The 12,470-nt window shown below is 37.8% G+C and overlaps 1 protein-coding gene across 1 annotated transcript in view; it reads left to right on the forward strand.

Annotated features, from left to right (window-relative positions):
- The window catches only part of LOC110588787 (WD repeat containing planar cell polarity effector), a 341,481-nt gene that overhangs the window by 282,651 nt on the left and 46,360 nt on the right, over nucleotides 1-12,470 (forward strand). Inside the window, exon 15 of the mRNA XM_021699173.1 lies at nucleotides 10,049-10,128. Within this exon, the coding sequence (XP_021554848.1) occupies nucleotides 10,049-10,128 (80 nt within the window). The remainder of the gene's footprint in view (nucleotides 1-10,048; nucleotides 10,129-12,470) is intronic.

A 12,470-nucleotide genomic window follows, 5' to 3' on the forward strand; every position in this document is an offset into this window, starting at 1 on the left:
GAAGGAAGGAAGGAAGGAAGGAAGGAAGGAAGGAAGGAAGGAAGGAAAGACTCATTTTAAGGAGCCTTTATTTATACATTTACTGTTTCCCGAAAGTAGTTATCCTTGGATATGGACCTCAAGCAGCTATATTAAAATATTTAAATGTAGGGTTTCAAAATAGTGAAATGTATGCCATTGAGGACAAAGCAGAAATATCTATGTGCCTTTACTGTTCTTCACTATTTCTTTGGGTCTATTTTTTATCTCTCTGCCATATTTGTTGAATCTAGGTTCACATACCTTTCCTCTGACAACAAAGAGAAATGAAAAAAGTTGGGAAACTGAAGCTTTCAAGGAGAGAATTACAAAAGCAGAAAATAACCTAAGATGATGCCATTTATATATACAGAAAAAAATTGTAACAAAAGATGCTTTGGTTTTGCTATTTCATGTACAACTGAAAACAGGTGGACAGAGGTCCTGAACTGCATTCTGAAGATATGGCAGATCTCCAGGAAAATCCTCTAAATGGGGCCTGAAACACCCTGACACCACCATGTAATACCTTTTCCTTATAGACCAAGCTATTTGTCTCTTACCTATAATTCTAGATACACCAAGCTTTGCACATCCCTTCCCAGAGACAAACTGCATGTCTGGAATAAGGGAGAAGAATATATATCATCTGTAAATCCCCTATAATTAGAAATTATAATTATTTTGCTTTTCTTATATATGTTCCTATAAACAAATCTAGGGAAATTGTTGCTTTGTGTTCCAAATCACAAAAAATAACAAAGGATACTGTGTGTTCTTTATTACATCACAACATGAAGTATACAATGTCTTTTAGTGATGCTAAAATTAATAACTGGAATTCTCCATTACAGATGGTCCCTGACTTAGGATGGTTCAACTTGGGGTTTTTTTGACTTTATCATGGTGCAAAAGTGATACACATTCAGTAGAAACCATACTTCAAATTTTGAGTTTTGATCTTTTCCTGGGCTAGCAATATGTGGTACAGTACTCCCTTGTGATGCTGGGCAGTGGCAGCCAACCGCAGCGCCCAAGCTGCCACATGATTTAGGAGGGTAATCAACCAACACACTTACCACCATTCCATACCCATACATACAACCATTCTGTTTTTCACTTTCAGTACAGTATTCAATAAATTACATGAGATATTCAATACTTTATTAGAAAATAGGCTTTGTGTTAGATCACTTGACCCAACTATAGGCTAATATAAGTGTTCAGAACATATTTAAGGTAGGTTAGGCTAAGCTATGATGTTTGGTAGATTAGGGTATGAAATGCATCATCCACTTTCAGCATTTGAAACTTACAATGGGTTTATCAGGATGTAACCCCATCAAAAGTCAAGGAAGATCTATAGAAAGTTCCCCATCAACCATTAATTCCCTGTTGAGAGAATTTTCAAGGCTGGTCTCCATTTGTTTTTTTTTTTTTAAAGATTTATTTATTTTATTATTTTTTTAAATTTTATTATGTTAGTCACCATACAATACATCATTAGTTTTTGATGTGGTGATCCACAATCCATTGTTTTCATATAACACCCAGTGCTCCATGCAGTACGTGCCCTCCTTAATACCCATCACCGGGCTAACCCATCCTCCCAGCCCCCTTCCCTCTAAAACCCTGTTTGTTTCTCAGAGTCCATAGTCTCTCATGGTTCATCTCTCCCTCCGATTTCCCTCCCTTCATTTTTCCCTTCCTTCTCCTAGTGTCCTCCATGCTATTCCTTATGTTCCACAAATAAGTGAAACCATATGATAATTGACTTTCTCTGCTTGACTTACTTCACTTAGCATAATCTCCTCCAGTTCAACATAGTACTAGAAGTCCTAGCAACAGCAATCAGACAACAAAAAGAAATAAAAGGTATTCAAATTGGCAAAGAAGAAGTCAAACTCTCTCTTTTCGCAAACGACATGATACTTTATGTGGAAAACCCAAAAGACTCCACCCCCAAAATTACTAGAACTCATACAGCAATTCAGTAATGTGGCAGGACACAAAATCAATGCACAGAAATCAGTTGCTTTCTTATACACTACCAATGCAACTGTAGAAAGAGGAATTAGAGAAACGATTCTATTTATTTATTTTTGAGAGAGAGCATGCACATGCACACACTAATGGGGAGGGGCAGAGGGAGAGGGAAAGGAAGAGAAACAGACTCCCCGCTGAGCACAGAGCCCAACTTGGGGCTTGACCTCATGACCTTAGATCATGACCTGAGCCAAAATCAAGAGTCAGACACTTACCTGATGAATGAGCCACCTAGGTACCCCTCCATTTGTTTTTATTTTAACGTGGTCAGTATTCTTTTTGATGGTCAGGTTTTATAAATCCAATTAAGCTTCCCAGAAAGTAATTTTGGCAGTTGAATCAAAAAGCTTTTAATATCTTGACTTAAAATTTCACTTTTGTAATATATACATAGAAATGTCCATCACATTGTTATCATAAAAGTGAATAATCTTAAATGTGTATTTGGGAAATTTAGTAAATTATAGTATATCCAAATATTAGATTACTATGTAAGCCATTAAAAATCATGATTATCAGATTCTGGTTCCAGATGGAATGAGCACACTATTTATTCCTTTCTCTCCTTTTGAATGCAGCTAAAATCCTACAAAGAATGTACAGAGTAGCTATTTGAAGACTCTAGAAAGTAAAGAGTGGCAGACAGAGTGAGGAAGAAGACCAGAATCTGAAGTACCTCACTCTATGGTGAATTTACCAATACTTTTTTCCTTCATTTTGCCACCACTTGGGCCTGGAGGCAGTTATAGCCAAGGAGGTATGTGGCAGCATGGGGTGACTAAAGCCACTGCTTCCTGGAGTAGAAGGTACCAAAGGAGATTACAGACAGGAAGGACCTCAAGAAAGTGACCCCATTAAATTATTTATAAACTCCAGGTTCACACCCCAAGCCCATGCATGTGTGGATCTAATCTTAACCAGCAATATAAAAGACTTTGAGAGCTAAACTAACAGATAAAACATCACCCAAGTCACAGATTGACAAATGGATGGTGCACATATGGACAGATCTAAATAGTACTGCAAAGACTTTGAAAACTTAACTGATATTGGAACCACAGCTCACAGAGATGCCCTGAAATTTGAAACCTAAACCTAACAAGATCAGTTGCCTGCTACGACAAAAATATCAACATTTATCATGGGATTTTAACAAAGAAGTCATACAATATTCAAAATGTCCAGGATCCAAAATTACTTGACATATAAAGAACGAGGAAAAACTCCACTCACCTGGAAACAAACAAACAAACAAACAAACAAAAAAACAGTTAAACGACAACACTGAGATGACAGATGTTGGAATTATCTGACAAAACTTTAAGCAGCTTTACAAAAATTCTCCAACAAACATAAAAACCGTTTAAACAAATGAAAAATAAAGTCTCAAAAACAAATAGAAAGCAGAAAAAAACAAATAATGAACTCAATAATAAACGCCAAATTTTTTTAAAGCTCACTGATGGCTTCAATAATAGAATTGAGATGAAAAAGGAAAGAGTCAGTGAACTGGAAGACAAATCAGTAGAAAATATCCAATGAACAAGAGAAAAAATATTATTGAAAAAAAAATTAGGAGAGAGCCTCAGGGACCTCTGAGACAATGCCAAAATCTAATATTCATAACATCAGTGTCCTAGAAAGAAAATAAAAAGAGTGCCATGCTGAAAAAAAATAGAGAAAGAAATAATGGCTGAAAACTTCTCAAATATAGGTGAAGAAAAATTGAGAGAACATGTTTCCAACAGACCAGCTCTAAAAGAATTACTAAAGGAAGTTACTCAGACAGAGGGAAATTATACCAGAGGAAAAAAACAGAACATCAGGAATGAAGAAAAAGAAAGAGAAATGGTAGATACCTGGATAAATATAACTGTTCTCTTCTTGAGTTCATTAAAGTGTTTGAAGGTTGAATGCAAAGATATATAACACTGGTGAGATTATTTCAATAATATAGCATTCTACAGTAATATACAAGAAAACTACAAAAGTGCAGAAGGTAAACAGTAAAGGAACATACATGTAGAACGGATTCTATGTTCCATTTGAAGTGGTAAAATAATAATTTTAAGTAGACTGAGAAAAGTTAAGCATGCATATTGTATCCCTAGAACAGCCATTTAAAAGACTACACAAAGATAAATAATAAAAAACACAATAAATTAAAATAGAATACTAAAAAAAAGTTAAAATATCCCAAAAGAAAAGAGAAAACAAAAGAAAAAGAAAAACTGTGGGAGAAGAAATGACAAAAATAGATTTAAATCCAAACATTAAATATAATCTTAACACACAGATTAATCAAAATACCTTGTCAGAATACATTTTTAAAAATCACAGTAAAGAGGGCACGTACTGAATGGAGTACTGGGTGTTATACGCAAACAATGAATCATGGAACACTACATCAAAAACTAATGATGTAATGTATGGTGATTAACATAACATAATAAAAAAATAAATTAAAAAAAATCACAATCCAATGAAAATGGTATGGTTTTGGCAAAAAAAGACACACAGAATGGAAAGGAATAGAAAGCCCAGAAATAAACTCATACACATGGGTCAATTAATTCATAACAAAGGAGCCATGCATATAATGGGGAAAGGACGGTCTCTTCAATAAATGATGCTGGAAAAGCTAGAAAATCACATACAAAAGAATGAAACCAGTCCACTATCTTACACCACTTCCAAAAATTAACTCAAAATGGATTAAAGACTTAACTGTAAGACCTCAAGCCATAAACAGCTAGAAGAAAACATAGGCAGTAAGCTTCCTGACACTGGTCTTGGCAATGATTTTTTTTGGATCTGACACCAAACACAAAGGCAACAAAAACAAAACTAAACAAGTGGGACTACAGCAAACTAAAAAGCTTCTTCAAAGCAAAAGGAAACCATCAACAAAATATAAAGGCAACCTACTGAATGGGAGAAAATACTTGTAAATCCATATATCTGATAAGGGGTTAATACCCAAAATATATAAAGAATTCATACAACTGAAAAGCAAAAAACCAAAAAATACAAAAAATGGGCACAGAGTCTAGACATTTTTCCAATGACATACAGGTGGCCAACAGGTACATGAAAAGATGCTCAACATCATTTGCCATCAGAGAAATGCAAATCAAAGGCACAATGAGATGTCATCTTATGCCTGTCAGAATGGCTAAAATTTTTTTAAAAATCTAAAAAAATTTTTTAAAAAAACAAGAAATAACAAGGGTTTGTGAAAATGTGGAGAAAAGGGAACCCTTGTGCACTGCTGGTGGGAATGTAAACTGGTGCAGCCACTATGGAAAAGAATATGGAGGTTCCTTGAAAAATTAAAAAGAGAACTACTATATAACCTAGCAATTTCATTTCTGGGGGTATTTATTCAGAGAAAATGAAAGCACTAACTTGCTGGCCTTGTAAAATGAGTTCAGAAGGGTTCATTCCTCTTCAGTTTTCTGGAATAATTTGAGGATAGGTACTAACTCTTCTTTAAATGTTTTGTAGAGGAGGGAGCTAAGATGGTGTTGTAGCAAGAGGACCCTAGGCTTATCTTGTCCCTTGAACACAACTAGATAACTAACAAATCATTCTGAATGCCCAAGAAATCAACCTGAGTACTGATAGAACAAACTGCACAACTAGGAGAAAAGAGGCCACATTGAGAAAGGTAGGAGGTACAGAGACGTGGTTTGGGGAAGAAATGGATCACAGCTGCTGCAGAGAGGAGGGAGACCAAGTTGCAGAGAAGGAGGGGGTGGAACACATGGGAATGCACAAGGAGAACACCTCCCCAAAGCCATTGGCTGGGAAGACGAGAGGGGCTGAATTTGCTGAGGTTTTTTTTCTTTTTTTTTTTTAATTATGTTATGTTAATCACCATACATTACATCATTAGTTTTTGATGAAGTGTTCCATGATTCATTGTTTGCATATAACACCCAGTGCTCCATGCAGAACGTGCCCTCTTTAATACCCATCACCAGGCTAACCCATCCCCTCACCCCCTTCCCCTCTAGAACCCTCAATTTGTTTTTCAGAGTCCATCATCTCTCACGGTTCATCTCCCCCTCCAATCCCCCCCTTCATTCTTCCCCTCCTGCTATCTTTTTTTTTTTTTTTTAAACATATAACATATTATCTGTTTCAGAGGTACAGATCTGTACCTCCGGAGTTTTTTTTCAACCAGTGGGGGTCAAAGATTGGAGATTTAAAAGTTGGTAGGCTTGGCTGGGATAGAGCCCTGAGGGCACTGCCCTACTCCTGCAGAGAAGGCAAGCAAGCAGCACTGGGGGCAGACAGGGTGATGTGAGGAATGCTTACACCCCACAGAGGAGAGATCATTTGTTCTTCTTGGAGTGCATCTGTGAAAGGTGGCATTTGCAGAGATGCCTCTCTGGGGACAAAAGAGCTGGTGGGCGCCCTTTTCCGTCCCCACCCCTTGGCATAGCCACAGAACCACTTGCCGAAGGTGGCTCACCATGAACTGGCTGCCTAGCCTGCTTGCTCTAAGTCCCATGCCCCATGCTCTGGCACAACTGCCCTTCTCGGTCAAACCTGGAGACTCTCCCCCAGAAGACCAGCACAAGCCCCCACCACACCATATCCCTAAAGTTTAGAGTTTTAAAAGTCATCAGGTGTGGCTGGGATACAGCTCAAAGTGTACTGTGCTGCTCCTGGCAGGCAAGCAACCTGGACACAGACAATGTGAAAACAGTGATCTGAAAAATACCTGTGACGCACAGGGGCAAGATTGTTTGCCCTTCTGGGAGTGCTTCCCTGAGAGCAGCAAGTATGCAGATCTCTCTCCAGGGACAAAGGAGCTGGCTGGCTCCACTGCCCTCCCCCCACCCCTCAGCATAAACCAGCTTCAGTAAATAGCACAGTGCCGACACTGGCTACCTAACCTCTTAGACCAAATCCTGCCGCCCTGCACTCTGCTGGTATTGCCCCACTCGGGGATATGTGGCTTAGTCCTCGTGCAGTGGGCCCCTTTCCCAAAAGACCGGCAGAAACCCCTGCACACACCAAGTCTCCCGACCAGAGTTCTCCAAGGCTTCAGTTCTAGTGGAAGTAGCATCAGGTCTCATTTAATAAGCAGACCAGAGCAAACCTGTTAAAACTTGCCACACTCTGGCTAAGGTCCAAATGCTGCCCACTGCAGGCAAGGAGAGCCTCTGCAGAACACTGGCCTGAAGGATAGAGCAGCCAAAACACAGCAGCAGAGAACACACAGCACACACCAGAGACACTTTCTGAAGCACCAGGCCCTGGACACTGTATGACCTATTCTTCATAAAGCCATTACTGTGAGGAACAGAAAATATAACAGGCTTTTCTAACACAAAGAAAACAGAGACTTAGACAAACTGCCAAGATGGAGGAATTCATCCCAAATGAAACAAGAAAAGGTCACAGCCAGAAATCTAATTGAAAGAGACATAAGTAATATGCCTGATGAAGAATTTAAAGCAACAATTATAAGGATACTCACTGAGCTGGAGAAAAATATGAAAGATGTCAAAGATGCCCTTACCACAGAGATAAAAGAATTTTAAGAAATAAAAAATGAAAAATGCAGTAACTGAAATTCAAAACAGACTGGATGTAATGAACACTAGGATGGAAGAAGCAGAGAAACAAGTAAGTGATATAGAAGATAGAATAATGGAAAATGAGGAAGTAGAGCAAAGCAGAGAAAGAAGAATTATGGATCATGAGAATAGACTTAGGGAATTCAATGACTCTATCAAACATAATAGCAATGGTATTAGGAGTCCCAAAACAAGAAAAGAGAGAAAAGGGGGCAGAAAATTTATTTGAGGAAAAAATAGTTGAACACTTCCCTAATCTGGGGTAGGAAACAGATGTCCAAGTCCAGGAAGCACAGAGAACTCCCATCAAAATCAACAGAAGCTAGGCCGACACCAAGACATATTATAGTTAAATTTGCAAAATAGAGTGATAAAGAAAAATTCCTAAGAGCAGCAGGACAAAAGAAATCCCTAACTTACACGGGAAGACCCATAGGGCTGACTACAGATCTTTCCACAGAATCTTGGCAAGTCAGAAGAGAGTGGCAAGATATATTCAATGTGCTGAATGGGAAAAATATGCAGCCAAGAATACTTTACCCAGCAAGGCTCTCATTCAGAATACAAGGAGAGATAAAGGGTTTCCCAGACAAACAAAAACTAAAGGAATTCATGACCACTAAACCAGCCCTGCAAGAAATATTAAAGGGGACTCTGACTGGAAAGAAAGACCAAAAGTACAGACTAGAAAGGAACAGAGAACATCTCCAGAAACACCAACAAATCAACTAATAAAATGGCACTAAACAGATATATATCAATAAGCACTCTGAATGTAAATGGACTAAATGCTCCAACCAAAGGACACAGAGTATCAGAATGGATTAAAAAAAAAAAAAAGACCCAATGGTTAGAGTCATTTTATTCATAATTGCCAAAACCTGGGAAAACAAATATCCTTCAAAAGGTGAATAAACAAACTGATACACCTATACAGTGAAATACTCCTCAGCAATAAAATGTGAACTACTGAATTTAACATCTTGGATGAATATCAAGAACACTAGAGTGACAGAACCCAATCACAAGTTTTTACCTATGATTACAATTACACGACATTCTTGAAGTCAAAACTATAGTTATGGAGGAGTAATTAGTGGTTCCTAGGGATTACTAATAGGGGAGAGTGTGACTGTTAAGTATGAGGTTTTTTGGGGTTTTTTTTGACACGCTGAGACTATTTTGCATCCTGTATACTGGTAGCAGTAACAGAAAAGTTTGTTTTGTTTTTAAGATTTATTTATTTGGGGGGGGGGACAGAGGGAGAAAGAGAATCCTCAAGCAGACTCCCTACTGAGCACAGAGCCCAACAAGGGCTTGATCCCAGAATCCTGAGATCATGACCTGAGCTGAAATCAAGAACAGGCTGCTTAACTGACTGAGCCACCCAGGCACCCCAGCAATAACCTACATCTATACATCTGTTAAATTCCCAGAATCTACACTTTTTTTTAAAAAGATTTTTTTTATTTTAAGTCATCTCTAAACCCAAAGTGAGGCTCATACTCACAAACCTGAAATCAAGAGTCTCATGCTCTTCCAACTGAGCTAGCCCTAGAATCTACATCTTTAAAAGTTCATTTTAACATATAATAATTTAAATAAAACATTTAACAAAAAATGTATGAGAACTATAAAAAACATTATAAGACAATATTATCTCAGCTTTGCTTTTAAAAATGCATAATAGAAAGTATAGGAGCTAATTATCCAGATGAGAACTCTGGATATTTGGATTATATTAATGTTTTTTTCCTGTGGTTTTTAAATTTTCCTATAGTAACAGATTACTTTTAAAGCTAGGAAAATAAAATTTACTTAATAGGAAATTTTTACCATACATTCAAATCTTCTAAACCCCAGCAGTTTAGAGTGTCACATTTTGTTTCCATTACTTCTTTTGAAAATCATATATGTAAAACATTTTATTTGTATCTTAAATTTGAATTTAATTATTCTTCAAAAATGTCCTATAAATTATTTAATGATGGGAAAATTGAAAACAATTTTCAATGTTTTTAACATTATGGTATCTAAATGATTAAAAGGTTCCAAAGAAATTTTTTTATTACATTTTCAAAACTTCAGAAGTTTGAAAGTATTCAATACTTTAAAGTCTGTAACATATTGGGGCGCCTGGGTGGCTCAGTCGTTAAGCGTCTGCCTTTGGCTCAGGTCATGATCCCAGGATTCTGGGATCGAGTCCCGCATCAGGCTCCCTGCTCGGCGGGAAGCCTGCTTCTCCCTCTCCCACTTCCCCTGCTTATGTTCCCTCTCTCGCTGTGTCTCTCTCTGTCAAATAAATAAATAAAATCTTTAAAAAAAAAAGTCTGTAACATATTAACCCTATAATTTTCTTTTTAATCCTTTTTCAATTAAAAAAACAACAGACAAGTACTTGACGGAAGAAATGAACTTGAAAAAGACACCTGTGCTGAATCTTTGACGCCTAAGACCTGTAATAAAGAAGGTAATGGTACCCAAATTACCCGAAGTATTTAAAGCATAACTGAATAACAATGTTATAGCTGGGAAGAGCTTCCAGTAAATGAATAAAAATAAGAAATCCCTGGGCATTGCTAGTTGGTGTGTTATAAGACAGTTCTTGGATAATATAATGTAAAATACCAAGTCAGCTGATTATAACAAAGGCTTAATTTTAATGATCATACAAATAAATTAGGGGATCTTGTTAAAATGTTGATTCTCACTGAATAGGTCTGGAGCAGAGCCCATGATTCTGAATTTCTAACAGGCTCTCAGTAATGTGTATATTGCTGGCTTGGAGATTATACTTTGAGAAGCCAGGCTTTGAAGGTCACTGAGAAAAATGGCATGATTCTTGCCTAATTTAGTAAGGAAGAAATGTACATAGTAAGTTAGACTACAAGTGGTAACCCCCAAAAAACATGAGGAGGTAAGAGAGCAATCACTTCCAGCCAAGATGTTCAGCTGAGCAGGTGGCCTTCAAAAATAAGAATTTCAACATGCAGAAGAAATCGTATGAGAAATTATAGAAAAAAGCACAAATAGCACATAGATGACTGTGTGTCGAGGAGCAAAAATAGTTAATATTTGAATGTTCTCACTATGTCCCCTTTTCACTATTCCCTAAAGGTGAATCTTAGCTTCACCTATTTACTTTCTTACCTTTCTCTCTGAAGATGGGTCATTTCTGCTTAACTAAGTCTTTGAGACTTTGAAATGCAAAATTTGGAACAAAAGAAAAAATACAGAGAAAGACAAGAGAGGCATGTGGAGTTGTGAGACTTTATATGAAGGGTTTGGTTTTTGGTTTTTTTTTCTGCATAGCCCAGAGAAGGAAGTGCATGAGAGCAACTTCAGCATCTGAGGGAAGTGGATGGGAGAAAAAAAGAACTTTTCAGAAGTATTGCATAGTGCCAGGCATATAGCACTTACTTTACTGCTATTGTTTTATAAACTGAGGTCTATCAGGTGTGTCACAAAGCCGACACAATACATGGTCCCAACTCTGACCCAAAATACTATCACTTCAACTCTTTAGTTGTTCTCATCTATAAATTCAAAATTTCAATGGAACAATTCTTATAAAGGATGAGCAGTTGAATAACCAATTTAAAGCAATGCTTTGGGCATTAGTAGTTTAAAGTTAATGATTCCCGGTAGGGGAAAAAAATGGCATTTTCCAATTTTGTTTTCCTTTGAATTTGAAAGGAAGTGTGAAGTTAATAGTATTCAACAAGGCCAGCAGCTAATTGATGGTTACTAGCAAGATGGCAGAATAGGTCTCCAGCCCTCGTTCCCCCAAAAAACATGAATTTGGCAACCATCCACAAACAAAAGTGCCATTGTGGGAGCTTCAAAATCCAGGTAGGTAGTTGCAACACCACAGTGGAGTTCAAGACAGAGGACTCTTTGAGAAGGCATACCCTGCCCCAAGGCCTGACTACAGACCCAGGAGCAACTCTATTACCCCATGTGCATATTCTAGCCCCACACATCCATTGTCATGCTACCAGTCCTGCCTACCAGTGGACCTGGTAGGGATGACACCTGCCTGTGACCCTAACAACAGGCTCACTGACTGCAGATCCAAGTGCAGACCTAGAAGCAACCCCATAACTAACTCCAACTGCTCAACTGTGATCCCAGAGTCAGTCTTGTCCACCCAAGGGACCAGGGAGGAGACATGCCAATCTGTGTCCCAAGTAACAGGCCTGCCAGCTATGGACTCAGAAGTAGCTTATCCACCTGGGTAACCAACACAAGCTAAGCCTGCTGATGCCCCCAGTAATAAACCAGCTAACCACTGACCTGACTGTAGACTTGAAAGCAGCCCCATGATCTGACCCTGGTTCTGCTCAACTACACTCTTGGAGGCAGGCTTGTTTCCTGGGAACCTGCTGAGTAGGTCTTCACCTACCAAAAGCACTTTGTAAAGAATGGAACAAGTTCCTGCTCCTTTAGTTGCACAGACACCAGTGCAAGGCTATAGACTCACAAGGAATCAGGCAAACATGACACCACCAAAGGAAACTAAAAAAGTTCAGTGACCAATGCCAAAGAAATGGAAATCCATAACTGCTTAACAGAGAATTCCTAAAAATTGTCATTAAAAAGCTCAATGAGCTAAAAGAGAACACAGATAACTAAAGAAAATCAGAAAAACAATCACATGAACAAAATGAGAAGCTCAGAAAATAAAAACAAAAAAATTAAAGAAATAAAAACTATTAAATCTGGAGATGAAGAATTTAATGATCAAACTGAAAATTTCTGTAACTTCAACGGCAGAATTAAGCAGAAGAAAGAATCAACAAACTCAAAGAC

This window comes from Neomonachus schauinslandi, chromosome 10 (assembly GCF_002201575.2).
Source record: "Neomonachus schauinslandi chromosome 10, ASM220157v2, whole genome shotgun sequence".
Classification (NCBI taxonomy): Eukaryota; Metazoa; Chordata; class Mammalia; order Carnivora; family Phocidae; genus Neomonachus; species Neomonachus schauinslandi.